This window comes from Schistocerca piceifrons, chromosome 5, assembly GCF_021461385.2.
Source record: "Schistocerca piceifrons isolate TAMUIC-IGC-003096 chromosome 5, iqSchPice1.1, whole genome shotgun sequence".
NCBI lineage: Eukaryota > Metazoa > Arthropoda > Insecta > Orthoptera > Acrididae > Schistocerca > Schistocerca piceifrons.
This window is the reverse complement of record NC_060142.1, coordinates 496,530,268-496,542,276: the sequence shown is the minus strand read 5'-3', so window position 1 is coordinate 496,542,276 and position 12,009 is coordinate 496,530,268. Positions and strand designations below refer to the sequence as shown.

The 12,009-nt window shown below is 38.9% G+C and overlaps 1 protein-coding gene across 2 annotated transcripts in view; it reads left to right on the top strand.

Moving 5' to 3' along the window:
* LOC124797853 overlaps nucleotides 1-12,009 on the top strand; it is a 432,230-nt gene that overhangs the window by 395,549 nt on the left and 24,672 nt on the right. For both annotated transcript variants that reach the window (XM_047260921.1, XM_047260922.1), the window contains 2 exons: nucleotides 1,720-1,899; nucleotides 10,804-10,902. In XM_047260921.1, the coding sequence (XP_047116877.1) occupies nucleotides 1,720-1,899; nucleotides 10,804-10,902 (279 nt within the window). The remainder of the gene's footprint in view (nucleotides 1-1,719; nucleotides 1,900-10,803; nucleotides 10,903-12,009) is intronic.

Sequence of the window (12,009 nt, the reverse complement as noted above, 5' to 3'; positions counted from 1 at the left end):
GGTGCCAATGATGGTCATATGCGTGTTTGGCGCCGTGCAGGTGAGCGCCACAATCAGGACTGCATACGACCGAGGCACACAGGGCCAACACCCGGCATCATGGTGTGGGGAGCGATCTCCTACACTGGTCGTACACCACTGGTGATCGTCGAGGGGACACTGAATAGTGCACGGTACATCCAAAACGTCATCGAACCCATCGTTCTACCATTCCTAGACCGGCAAGGGAACTTGCTGTTCCAACAGGACAATGCACATCCGCATGTATCCCGTGCCATCCAACGTGCTCTAGAAGGTGTAAGTCAACTGCCCTGGCCAGCAAGATCTCCGGATCTGTCCCCCATTGAGCATGTTTGGGACTGGATGAAGCGCCGTCTCACGCGGTCTGCACGTCCAGCACGAACGCTGGTCCAACTGAGGCGCCAGGTGGAAATGGCATGGCAAGCCGTTCCACAGGACTACATCCAGCATCTCTACGATCGTCTCCATAGGAGAATAGCGGCCTGCATTGCTGCGAAAGGTGGATATACACTGTACTAGTGCCGACATTGTGCATGCTCTGTTGCCTGTGTCTATGTGCCTGTGGTTCTGTCAGTGTGATCATGTGATGTATCTGACCCCAGGAATGTGTCAATAAAGTTTCCCCTTCCTGGGACAATGAATTCACGGTGTTCTTATTTCAATTTCCAGGAGTGTATTTTTAAAATGTATAAATGTTATAATATGCCTTACTTAATAAGCTATGCTCAAGTTGTAAGTTGCTGTATTGTATAAGGCAGTGGGTCACACGACCAAGTTTTCAAATAGGCTAGCAGTGTAGAACTTGGGGTTTTTTTTGTCTTTATCTTTTTGTCAATGATGTAGGTTTTGCTAAGGTTTTATGTGGCCATAGAGCTGCTTGACCTTAAGTGGTAACAGTTAGAAACATTTTGATGTGCACCAATTCCAGACTTAAGATATGTCCACAAGATGCCTCTTTTCTCACGCACAATCACAGATCCATGGGAACAGAAGCTGACAATCGACAGAGCTGTTACAGGTTTCTAACATTATAAACTAGATTATATTTGATGCTTTTTTTTGTCATCCAACCGTTTGTAAATGAATATTACCAATTGAAATTAAACAAACTGATAATACATGTTACTACCAATGGATGGACATGCTATTAGTGAGTACTTTGATGTGAAGTTGTTGATAATCACACTGCAGAGCTCGTAAGGTGAAATTAAAAATATGGATCCTACCTAATGCCATAACAGTTATCAAGTGATCCAAATTAGCTTAAAAACTGCATGAAAAAAGGGCTGCTTCAATATCTGTAAGTGGTCCTTAGAATTTTTGCCTCCTGAAAGTAAGTGTTAGCCACTCCTTCTGTCTCCTTGTAATTTTATAGTTTTTCAGGTGAATTTTCTTTTAAATACAGTGTACCAAAACTAATATGGCCCCAATTCAATGTATCTAACTACAAACAAGATCAGAAAAATTATTTTCAGTAGAAGTATTTATTGCTTTCAAGGGAATAATTGTGTTTCAGGCAAAGTAAATGTTTCGTTGCATGCGTGTCTCTTGTTGAGATTAAGTGATTTCCATGATGCCATGTTATACAAAGAGCAGCCTCTGTTTTGGCTGTTGGTCCACCATAAGAAACTACTGTTATTATCTTAAAAAAATAATACATGAAGAAAAATAGTAAATTACACATTCTTTTGTTTGCAGCTCGTGCCTGCCGATATGTATGAACAGCATTTGGCCAAATCTGTAGCACAAGCAGAAAATAAAATAGGAAATGCATTTCACTGTAAAACACCTGACTGCAAAGGATGGTGTATTTTTGAAGACAATGTTAACGAGTTCCGCTGTCCAGTGTGTTCTGTAACCAACTGCCTGACATGCCAGGTAAATTGAAATAGTAATTGTCACATGAACATTTGGATTCTTTTAACTTTCCCATAATGTTATATTTAACCACCTTGTCAACAATCATAATCTCTGAAAAGAGATCTCCATAAAAAACTACATTAAAATAAAGGTTTTTTTTTTTAAAAAAAAAAAAGAGCTTACATCTTAAAAACAGACAGATATGAAAAAAAAGACAGGCCACTAGCTTTTTGAACCATGTTCTTCTGTTTGGCCAAAGAGAAGAAACTGCTTAAGAGGGAATGGTGTCATGTTACAGATGCTATCAGTATCAGAGAACTGATGATGACGATGATGATGAGGAGGAGGATGATAATGATGATGATGATATTCCTCCTCCATATACTGCTGTTGATAGTGGACCTCTTGTCCACTGACAGAGTAAGGGATGTGTAACTGTGGACTCATGCAAAGATCTTCTCTAGTCCTTCTAACATATATTTGCTTGACAAGATCCACTCGCAAGAATTTCGTATTAGTTACTGTCACTTCAGCCTGTTTCCTAATCCATTTGTTTGTTTCCTTGTGTCTTCTAATAATTGCCAACATGAATTTCTCCACTGCTCACTGAAATTTTCATCCTAATGGTCCTTCATTGACACTCATAAGTCATAACTGTAACACACTAATCATAAACATTTTTTTTTTTTTTTTTTGCAGTCTCTTTGAAATATTAGTTTTTAAACCTTATTTAGTTTATGAAAAGCACTCCATGCCATTTTTACTCTTATTTTCATTTGGTTGCTTGTCAATTCAACCTCAACTGCCCTAAATACAAAAGCTCAACAGTTACAAGTAATGTTATGATTGCATTATTAATTGGAATGTTCAATGAATATTATGTGTAGTCTTAGTATAATAGGTTTTCAGGGTTGCTGGAATTTATCTGCAATAGGGGCAAACAATACATTGTCATTGGCAAAATGAAGATGATTCTTGAAAGTTTCCTGGCGTAAAGAGTATTCCAGGAAGTTTCAGGATTGTATTGGAGCCACATAATGTCAATTTCTTGCCACGATATTTTGACTAATAACCTTTCAGCCATCATCACCTGAAGATGGCTGAATGGATGGTCCCAAGAAGCCAACATTATACTGCTGCAATCCCAAAACTTCATGTACTAAAATGAAGGTGGTTCACCAGTGTTACTTCAACATGTATTCCTTCTTCGTTTTTCCAGTTTCACCGGTTTTGTTAAAACTGAGCCAATATTCATGAATCCTATGATGTTGTGGTCTTCAGTCCAAAGAATGGTTTGATGCAGCTCTCCAATCTACTCTATCCTGTGAATAACTACAGCGAGCTGCATCCATCTGAATCTGCTTACTGTATTCATCCCTTGGTCTCTCTCTTCAGTTTTTACCTTACCACACTTCACTCCATTATCAAACTGATAATTCCTTCATGTCTCAGTTGTGTCTTTATCTGTTGATCCCTTCTTTCACTCAAGTTGTGCCATAAATTTCTTTTTCCCCAGACTGTAGTCTTGTTTCTATACAAGTTGTAAATAACCTGTTCATTTAATAAAAATATTGACACAGAAATTGCTGGATCCCTTTGTAATAAATGGTTCATTAAGCAAGGGCTTCTTTCCAGAATTCTTCAAAATCTCAAAAGTCATCCCAGTTTTCAAAAAGGGTGACCCACGTGATGTAAATAATTGTTGGCCAATATCCCTCCTACCAGCAGGATCAAAGGTAATTGAAAAAGTCATGTGCAGTCATGTTAGAATTCCTGAATAAAGGAAAACTGATTTTCTGAACATCAAATGGGTTTTGCAAGCACAGATCTATCAATGATTACCTTTTTGCACACTGTGACCAAACCTTCTCTTCTTTCAATTACAGAGAATTCTCCTCTGGATTGTTCATTGACCTAACCAGAGCATTTGATTTGGTTAATCAACAGATATTTCTTCAGAAATTAGACACATGTGGCATCCGAAGTGTATGTAATCAATGGTTTGAGCCACACTTATCAAATAGGATGCAAGTAGTTGAAGTCTCTAGCAAAGAAAGAACTTGCTCTAACAAAGCTGTGATTACTTGTGATATGCCACAAGGCTCTGTTCTGGGGTTGCTCAGTAGCACATCAGTGCAACAAATGAGTGATCAAATATCAAATACAAAGGGGAGGCTGCTGCCCTGGCTTCAGAGAAATAACCTGTTGCTGAATGCAGTCCACATGCTCTTCTATCCATCAAAAAACCACCCTATTCAAATGACACCAATACTAATAGAAGACCCTGAAATCAAGCAAGTAGAAGCAACATAATTTTTGGGAATATGGATAGATAACACTTTGGAGTGGAATGTGCAAGGGAAAAAGTACTGAATAAGCTGAGCAGCCTCTGTTACGCATTTAGAATCCTCATCCAAACATGCAACATAGATACATTAAAAACAGCCTACTTTGGCATAATACATTCAATTTTAACATATGGCATCCCCTTCTGGGGATCATCGTACAAAAACATCTTTATAATGCAGAAAAGGCTATGAAAGATAATGAAGTAAGAACATCGAAGATTATCAGCAAAGCCAATTTTCAAAGACTTGAAAATTTTACCAGTATCCTGTATTTATATAATGGAAACAGTTTTATATGTAAAAAAAAAAAAAAAAAAAAAAAAAAAAAAAAAATCCACCATGCACCTCTTCACAAGAAATAGGAATATACATGAGCACAGTACAAGAACAAATTTGAACATTCATCTGCTGCTCCAGAGACTAAGTAGGTGTCAAGCTGGTGTCAGGAATATAGGCTCTCAGCTGTAAAATAAACTTCCTAAAACCATAAGAAATAGTGAAAGGCTGTCGTTCAGGAAGAAAGTAAAAGAACTAACTGTCACACACACCTTTTACTCTGTTGATGAGTACTTAAAGACAAATATACAATTGCTATCCAAAATACCTTCCCAAATAAATAAGAACACATTTTCACTAATCATCAAATAACACATTAAATTTATTTTTACCTATTCTTAATCTTGTTTTATATACTGAAATAAATTTAATTGTTAGTCAGTTGTGTTAGGACTATACAGAAATAAGCCTATAGTTTGTACTTGTTGTAGTTTCTTAATTCCCATTGTGCATTGAAAGCCCATATATATTACTGTTACATCACTTTCTATGCATCCCCCTATAAATATAAACTGTCTGCTGTGTGTATTTAGCTTTAAGTCAATTTTTTGTGCCACCATCCATTTAAGCTTATGCATACACAGTTGTATGTTCCATTTCCTTGTAATGATTTCACATAAAATTCACATATGCATTTGGACTAACAATGTTGTCAGAACCTCTGGTTCTTTCAGTTTATCCAACTCCCATCTCCTTAAATCCCTGCCTTTTTGCATTTCTTCAGTTTTAATCTGCAGTTCAGAACAATAAATTGTGGTCAGAGCCCACATCTGCCCCTGGAAATGTCTTACAATTTAAAACCTGGTTCTGAAATCTCTGTCTTACCACAATATAATCAATCCGAAACCTTACAGTGTCTCTAGGTCACTTCCATGTAAACAACCTTCTTTCATGCTTCTTAAACCAAGTGTTAGCTATGATTAAATTATGCTCTATGTAAAATTCTACCAGGCGGCTTCCTCTGTCATTCCTTCCTCCCAGTCGATATTCACTTACTACTTTTCCTTCTCTTCCTTTTCCTGCTATCGATTTCCAGTCCCCCATGGCTATTAAATTTTTGTCTCCCTTAACTGTTTGAATAATTTATTTCATCTCATCATACATTTCCTCTGCCTCCTCCTCATCTGCAGAGCTAATTGGCATGTTAACTTGTACTACTGTGGTGGGCATGGGCATCATGTCTGTCTTGGCTACAATAACGTGTTCACTATGCTGTTCATAGTAGCTTATCTGCATTCATTATTAAACCCACTCGTGCATTACCCCTATTTGATTTTGTGTTTATAATTCTGTTTTCATGTGACCAGAAGCCCTGTTACTCCTGCCACCGAACTTCACTAATTCCCACTATATCTAGATTTAACCCATCCATTTCCCTTTTAAATATTCTAACTTACCTGCCCGATTCAAGGATCTGACATTCCATGCTCTGATCCATATAACGCCAGCTTTGTTTCTCCTGATAATGGCATCCCCGAGTAGTCCCTGCCCGGAGATCTACGAGGGCGGTTCAGAAAGTAACCTCCGATTGGTCACAGTGCGGGTTGTGGGGGGAGTAGCGACGCCATCTGTGCGTTCACGCACTCAACAGGTCAATCGGCATCAAGCCGTGGTCGAGTGAACGTCGTACCTGCGCTAGTTTAGTTTTTGTGGCAGTTTGAAATGTGTGCTGCAATAGAAAACCCCGCCAAATGTGAAGTGCGTGCTGTCATAAGGTTTTTTACAGCCAAAGGATATTCTGCAGCAGCTATTCATCGTGAGCTTTGTGCCGTGTACGGACCAAGAGTTATGAGTGAAGGAGTTGTCCGTGAATGGGTACGTTTATTTAAAAGTGGACGAGAAAACGTTCATGATGAAGAGAGGAGTGGTAGACCATCATTGGTGACTGACGAACTCGTTCAGACAGTTGATGCAAAAGTTCGTGAAAATCGACGTTTCTCAATGTCGGAGTTGTCTACTGGTTTTCCACAGATTTCTAAGACTCTCTTGTACGAGATAGTGACAGCAAGATTGGGTTACCGTAAGTTCTGTGCACGATGGGTGCCCAAAATTCTTACCGACCACCACAAAACTCAAAGAATGGCCTCTGCATTAGACTTTCTGTCATGTTATGAGGACGAAGGAGAACCATTGTTAAACAGAATCGTGACCGGTGACGAAACCTGGATTAAGTACGTGAACCCTGAGACAAAAGAACAATCAAAGATGTGGGCACATTCAAATTCGCCTACCAAACCAAGAAAAGCCTCGCAAGATTTTTCTGCCAGAAAACTGATGGCAACTGTGTTTTGGGATGCCAAAGGGGTGTTGTTGGTTGAATTCATGGAACGTGGTACGACCATTAATCAAGACGTGTACTGTGAAACAATAAAAAAGTTACGACGGGCTATACAGAACAAACGCCGTGGTATGCTGACTTCCGGTATCGTTTTTTTGCACGATAACGCCCGTCCTCACTCTGCTCGCAGAACAACGGCCCTTCTTGAGTCCTTCAAGTGGGACGTTATCAACCATCCACCTTACAGCCCAGACCTGGCGCCAAGTGATTATCACCTCTTCATGCATTTGAAGAAGTGGCTCGGGTCACAGCGGTTTGATGACGACGAAGAGCTCAAAGATGCGGTCACAGGCTGGCTCCAGGCACAAGCGGGTGATTTTGATGCAGAAGGAATTTCAAAGCTTGTGAAGAGATACGATAAGTGCCTCAATCGCTATGGAGACTATGTAGAAAAATAGTGCAAAGATGTAGTTGTAAGATGTATATATTAAAATATTTTTATTTAACTTGGTGTATTTTTTTAAATCAACCGGAGGTTACTTTCTGAACGGCCCTCGTAAATGGGAGACTATTTTACCTCCATAATATTTTAACCAAGAGGATGTCACCATACAGTAGAGCTGCATGCCCCTGGGAAAAATTATGGCTGTAGTTTCCCCTTGTTTCAGCCATTCACAGTACCAGCACAGCCAAGGCCATTTTGGTTGGTGTTACAAGGCCAGATCAGTCAATCATCCAGACTGTTGCCCCTGCAAATACTGAAAAGGCTGCTGTCCCTCTTCAGAAATCATACGTTTGTATGGCCTCTCAGCAGATACCCCACCATTGTGGTTGCACCTATGGTACAGCTATCTGGCGGGGAGAGGGGGGGAGGGGGGGGGGGAGCAGACAATATCCATACAATATTTATTATCTGTGGATGGATAAATAAATAACTAAAAATAAATTAAATTATGATCAGCTTTGCACCTCTACAAGATGCATCCTAAAGTGATAAAAATTCTTTTAGCCTTAGAGCTACTCCCCATCATGTACGTCAAGTTGTAAGCAAACAGTGCACTAAATGCAGTAGTCATTTAAAATTAAGGGGATAGCAGAACTGTGCAAGTAGCTGGAAGGTGGTTGAGTGGCAGCAGACAAGGCTTAACTTGTTAAAAAGAATCTTTGTCACCTGAGGATGCATCTTCGAGTGGCACGAAACTGGTCATGACTTTCAGTAGAAAGTATTTCACAGCGAGTGTGGGCTATTTCTTTCAAAATGTGGAACTTTGTGGTTGCTCACAGTTTAAAATAACGTTTTTTGTGTATGTTCCTATTTACTCTTTTCCCTTTGAATCCTACAGCTTTTATTTCCCTGAAGAATATTATGCCATTGGCTATGGATCCAAGTGGAGTGGACATTAGTTATGGCCAACTTTTAATTAAGCAGTTGCTTGGAATTAATCCTGTTGACAAACTTGTTAGTAAAAATAATAGTTGATCACCTCATTAAAAGTACATCAATTGTATCATGAAAATTATTCCTTATACATTACACAAATGGCACCTGAACATGTTTATTTTGTCATTTGTGTTCAGTGTAGAGCAAGTAACTTTGTCTTTTATATCACTAATTCCAACACAATTTCCATTCAGTTGATTAACATCTGAAATGAATCCTGTAGTTCTTGTTCCAGCTTCATCCTGATGGATAATCACTTGAATCAGTGTTTGTGAGATGATGTCATTAGTAATTGCCCTGGAACTTGTTGAATCCAGTGACATGGGAGAGGAACAAACATTAGAGTAAGATTCAGAACTTCATCATTACAATCATTCGGAGTCTGTTCCCCCAAATTAGCAAAGTGTTACTTAATAACAATCCTTGTTGAAGCTTAAGTTTATAAAGAAACCTGCAGGCCTAAGCATTTGTTATCATCAACTTGTTGCCAAAATAATACTCAGGTGCTTCCACAGAATATATTTTAATTCCGTATCAGCCACTAAGACACTTTTCTAAACTCTAGGGTTGTGTATTTGAAGGAAGCAGCAAGCACATGCTATCCAGAACAAATTTTTCAATTTTCATTTTTTAACATTGTCTCAATTATGATTTTCTGTTTCTTACTGAGTTTATAATAATCAAGGGATTTTGGCAGTGCCATCTTCCACTTTGTCTGCAAGTTGCTTCCACAGTAAATTTTAGTTTAGGATTTTCTCTGTTTGTTTCATAATCACACAACTCATAGTTTCTTACAATTTATTTTTTAAGTAAAAATGTTGCTTAGTGTCATAGTGATTCGTTCTGTACAATTTGTTGCATGGGAGTAGACAGTCCGCAGCTCGTGGTCGTGCGGTAGCGTTCTCGCTTCCCACGCCTGGGTTCCCGGGTTCGATTCCTGGCGGGGTCAGGGATTTTCTCTCCCTCGTGATGACTGGGTGTTGTGTGATGTCCTTAGGTTAGTTAGGTTTAAGTAGTTCTAAGTTCTAGAGGACTGATGACTGTAGATGTTAAGTCCCATAGTGCTCAGAGCCATTTGAGCCATTTTTTTGGGAGTAGACATTACAACTTCTTCTGTGGTTTTTTTTTTTTCTGCCACAGCTTCTGTTATGTGGTTGTCTTACTTATGATTTTCCTCAGAATGATGTTCTTGGATAGGTATTTTGGTAAACAGGAAAAAGCTCCTTCGTTCAGAGACAATCTTTCTCTTCAAATTTCAACGTGTTTACTACCAATGACAAAGAAATTTCCTTTTTAAGTTTATCTTTAATGTGTGAATCATAGGCAGAACAATTGTGAGTGAAATCTCAGTTCTTTTCATGGAATTGCTCTTACCCATCTTTAAAATTCCATTTTTGGAGGTAAGATTCAGAAGGAGGTAAGATTCAGAAGGATATAGGCTGCAGTAGGTACTGGGAGATGAAGAAGCTTGCACAGGATAGAGTAGCATGGAGAGCTGCATCAAACCAGTCTCAGGACTGAAGACCACAACAACAAGGAAATGTTTACTTTTACTTTCTCTGTAGCCAGATCAGCAGGCTGGAATGAAATGTGGCCATTATTTCTTCTTCTTCTCCTCCTCCTCCTCCTCTTGTACATATAAGTAACCGAATGACCTAGCATTACGTTCTCACTGCAGCTTTCACATACTCAGCATTCACACATAATAATATAAGTAAAATCACGAAAGAAGTACAGACAGTTTCAGTGGTCACCATCCATGGAATCAGGAAACAGTGATGTTAGTAGTTTAATGACACTATTATTAAAAGGATAGATCGCTACTCACGATACAGAGGAGAAGCTGAGCCGCCCACACCAAATTTCTATTAATTGTGTGAGCTTTCTGCCAAAAGGAAAATTCTGTCTCATGCTCTAGAGTATATTTTCTTCTGAATTTGTTTTTATTCAGCCAGTCTTCAGCTTTTCGTGTCTTAAAATGGAAGTTTGCTAGGAAACCTTACCCTTATCTTTCAGATTATGGTCTATAACGAGTTAGTCATATCTTTTTCCTCGTGATTAGGACTTCAACCACCGAATACCAGACACTCAATGAGTAGAAGTGTGTAAATTACAAGACAAAATACAGAAGCTGTATTTATCGTAAGAAACTAAGCAGTACAGTCTCTTAATCAGTTTTTACATAAAAAAGTTAAAAAAACTAAATGCTTTGAGGGTAAGTGTTTGTTTTCCTTACCTTCATTTCTGGGTGGATTGTATTAAATATTAAGCCTATAAAACAATATATTTAATTTATTGATGAGACACAAAGATGAAGTTGTTTGTGTATGTTATGAATAAAACTGACACCATTAGGCTGTTGTGAGACAGTCCTGTCTTTAATGGTTATTTTTTCCTACTAAGTATGATTTGTGGCATATCTTCTCAACCTAAAAATTGAGATAATTTGTAACAGAATCTGTTGATGGATAATAAAAATGCCTACTAAAATAATATTGCTTTTCTCTAAAAATTTCCAGGCAATTCATGATGGAATTAACTGCCGACAATATCAAGAGCAAGTGAAACAGCAGTCAGAGACCAATGCTGAAGCTCGAAGAACCAGGGAGATGCTTGAGGTATATTTCTTAAAATAAGATCAAGTAATAACTTGTCTCGATTTTTTGGAAGTAAGTAAATAAAGCTGAAAATAGTTACAAGTTCGCACATTAAAAATATTGTAAACAGAAGAAAAGTTCTAAAAATTATAATGGGATAATCTTAATCTTCTCTGCCTCTTCCCTCCCCCCCCCCCCCCCCCCTTTCACCCCGAAACGAAATATTTAGCTATACTTCACAACACGTAACTGCTTGCTCACTAGTTGCAATAGTGACACACACAGTGAGAAAAATGTTGAAGAGGAGAGTTATTGACAAACTGGGAGAATATTTGATCGAAGATGATTATTGTTAACAAAATTATTTTGCTTTGCTACATGGAAGGTGGAAAACCGAGGGGTCATACTGTGCAAATTGAACCAGTTGAACTACAAGAATGTAATTGTGTCTCACAAATCTCTGCCACAGTAAAAAGAGTTTTAGGATTTTATGTTCTTTATTTATTAGAAATTTAATCACACCATTAAAAACTATTATATAATTGGACTTTACTGGTGGGAATAAAACTGATGGTACTGTAGTGCCATCACTGCTTTTTACATGGCTGAGTAAAATAATGCCACTGCTGCAGCTAATGCAAGAGGCCATGGAAGTGGGTCAGACTGGAGATGGCAAGATGCAGTTATATCAGCGGCTACCTGCTGATAAGGCAAGTACTGATTCCAAAGTCTTGAGGCAGTTACCACATGCTGTAACAGAGCAGAGGCATCGCAGGCATAATAGCATTGATGCAGCAGAAGGGCAGAGCCACTGTGGCATGGATGACCTGGTTGCTTCACATTCGACTCACGGTTCTGCTGTGACTTACATGACAGAAGCCAGTACTGCAGCGAATCAAAGATGGACCAAGTCCCTATGAATACTTGTCATTTTTAGTCAAAAGTGGTCTGCAGCTTCCAGGGAAAGGGGGGGGGGAATTGTGGAAGGGGGGGCAAGGATCTACAATGGTCTACAATTGTATGTGGGTTACCATGTTACTGCCTCTCAACTGTGCCACTGCTAGCTGCATCCCTGCTGTTTGCATTGAGACAAGTGCTACAGACTTAGAGCCCTGCAACTGGCAGACA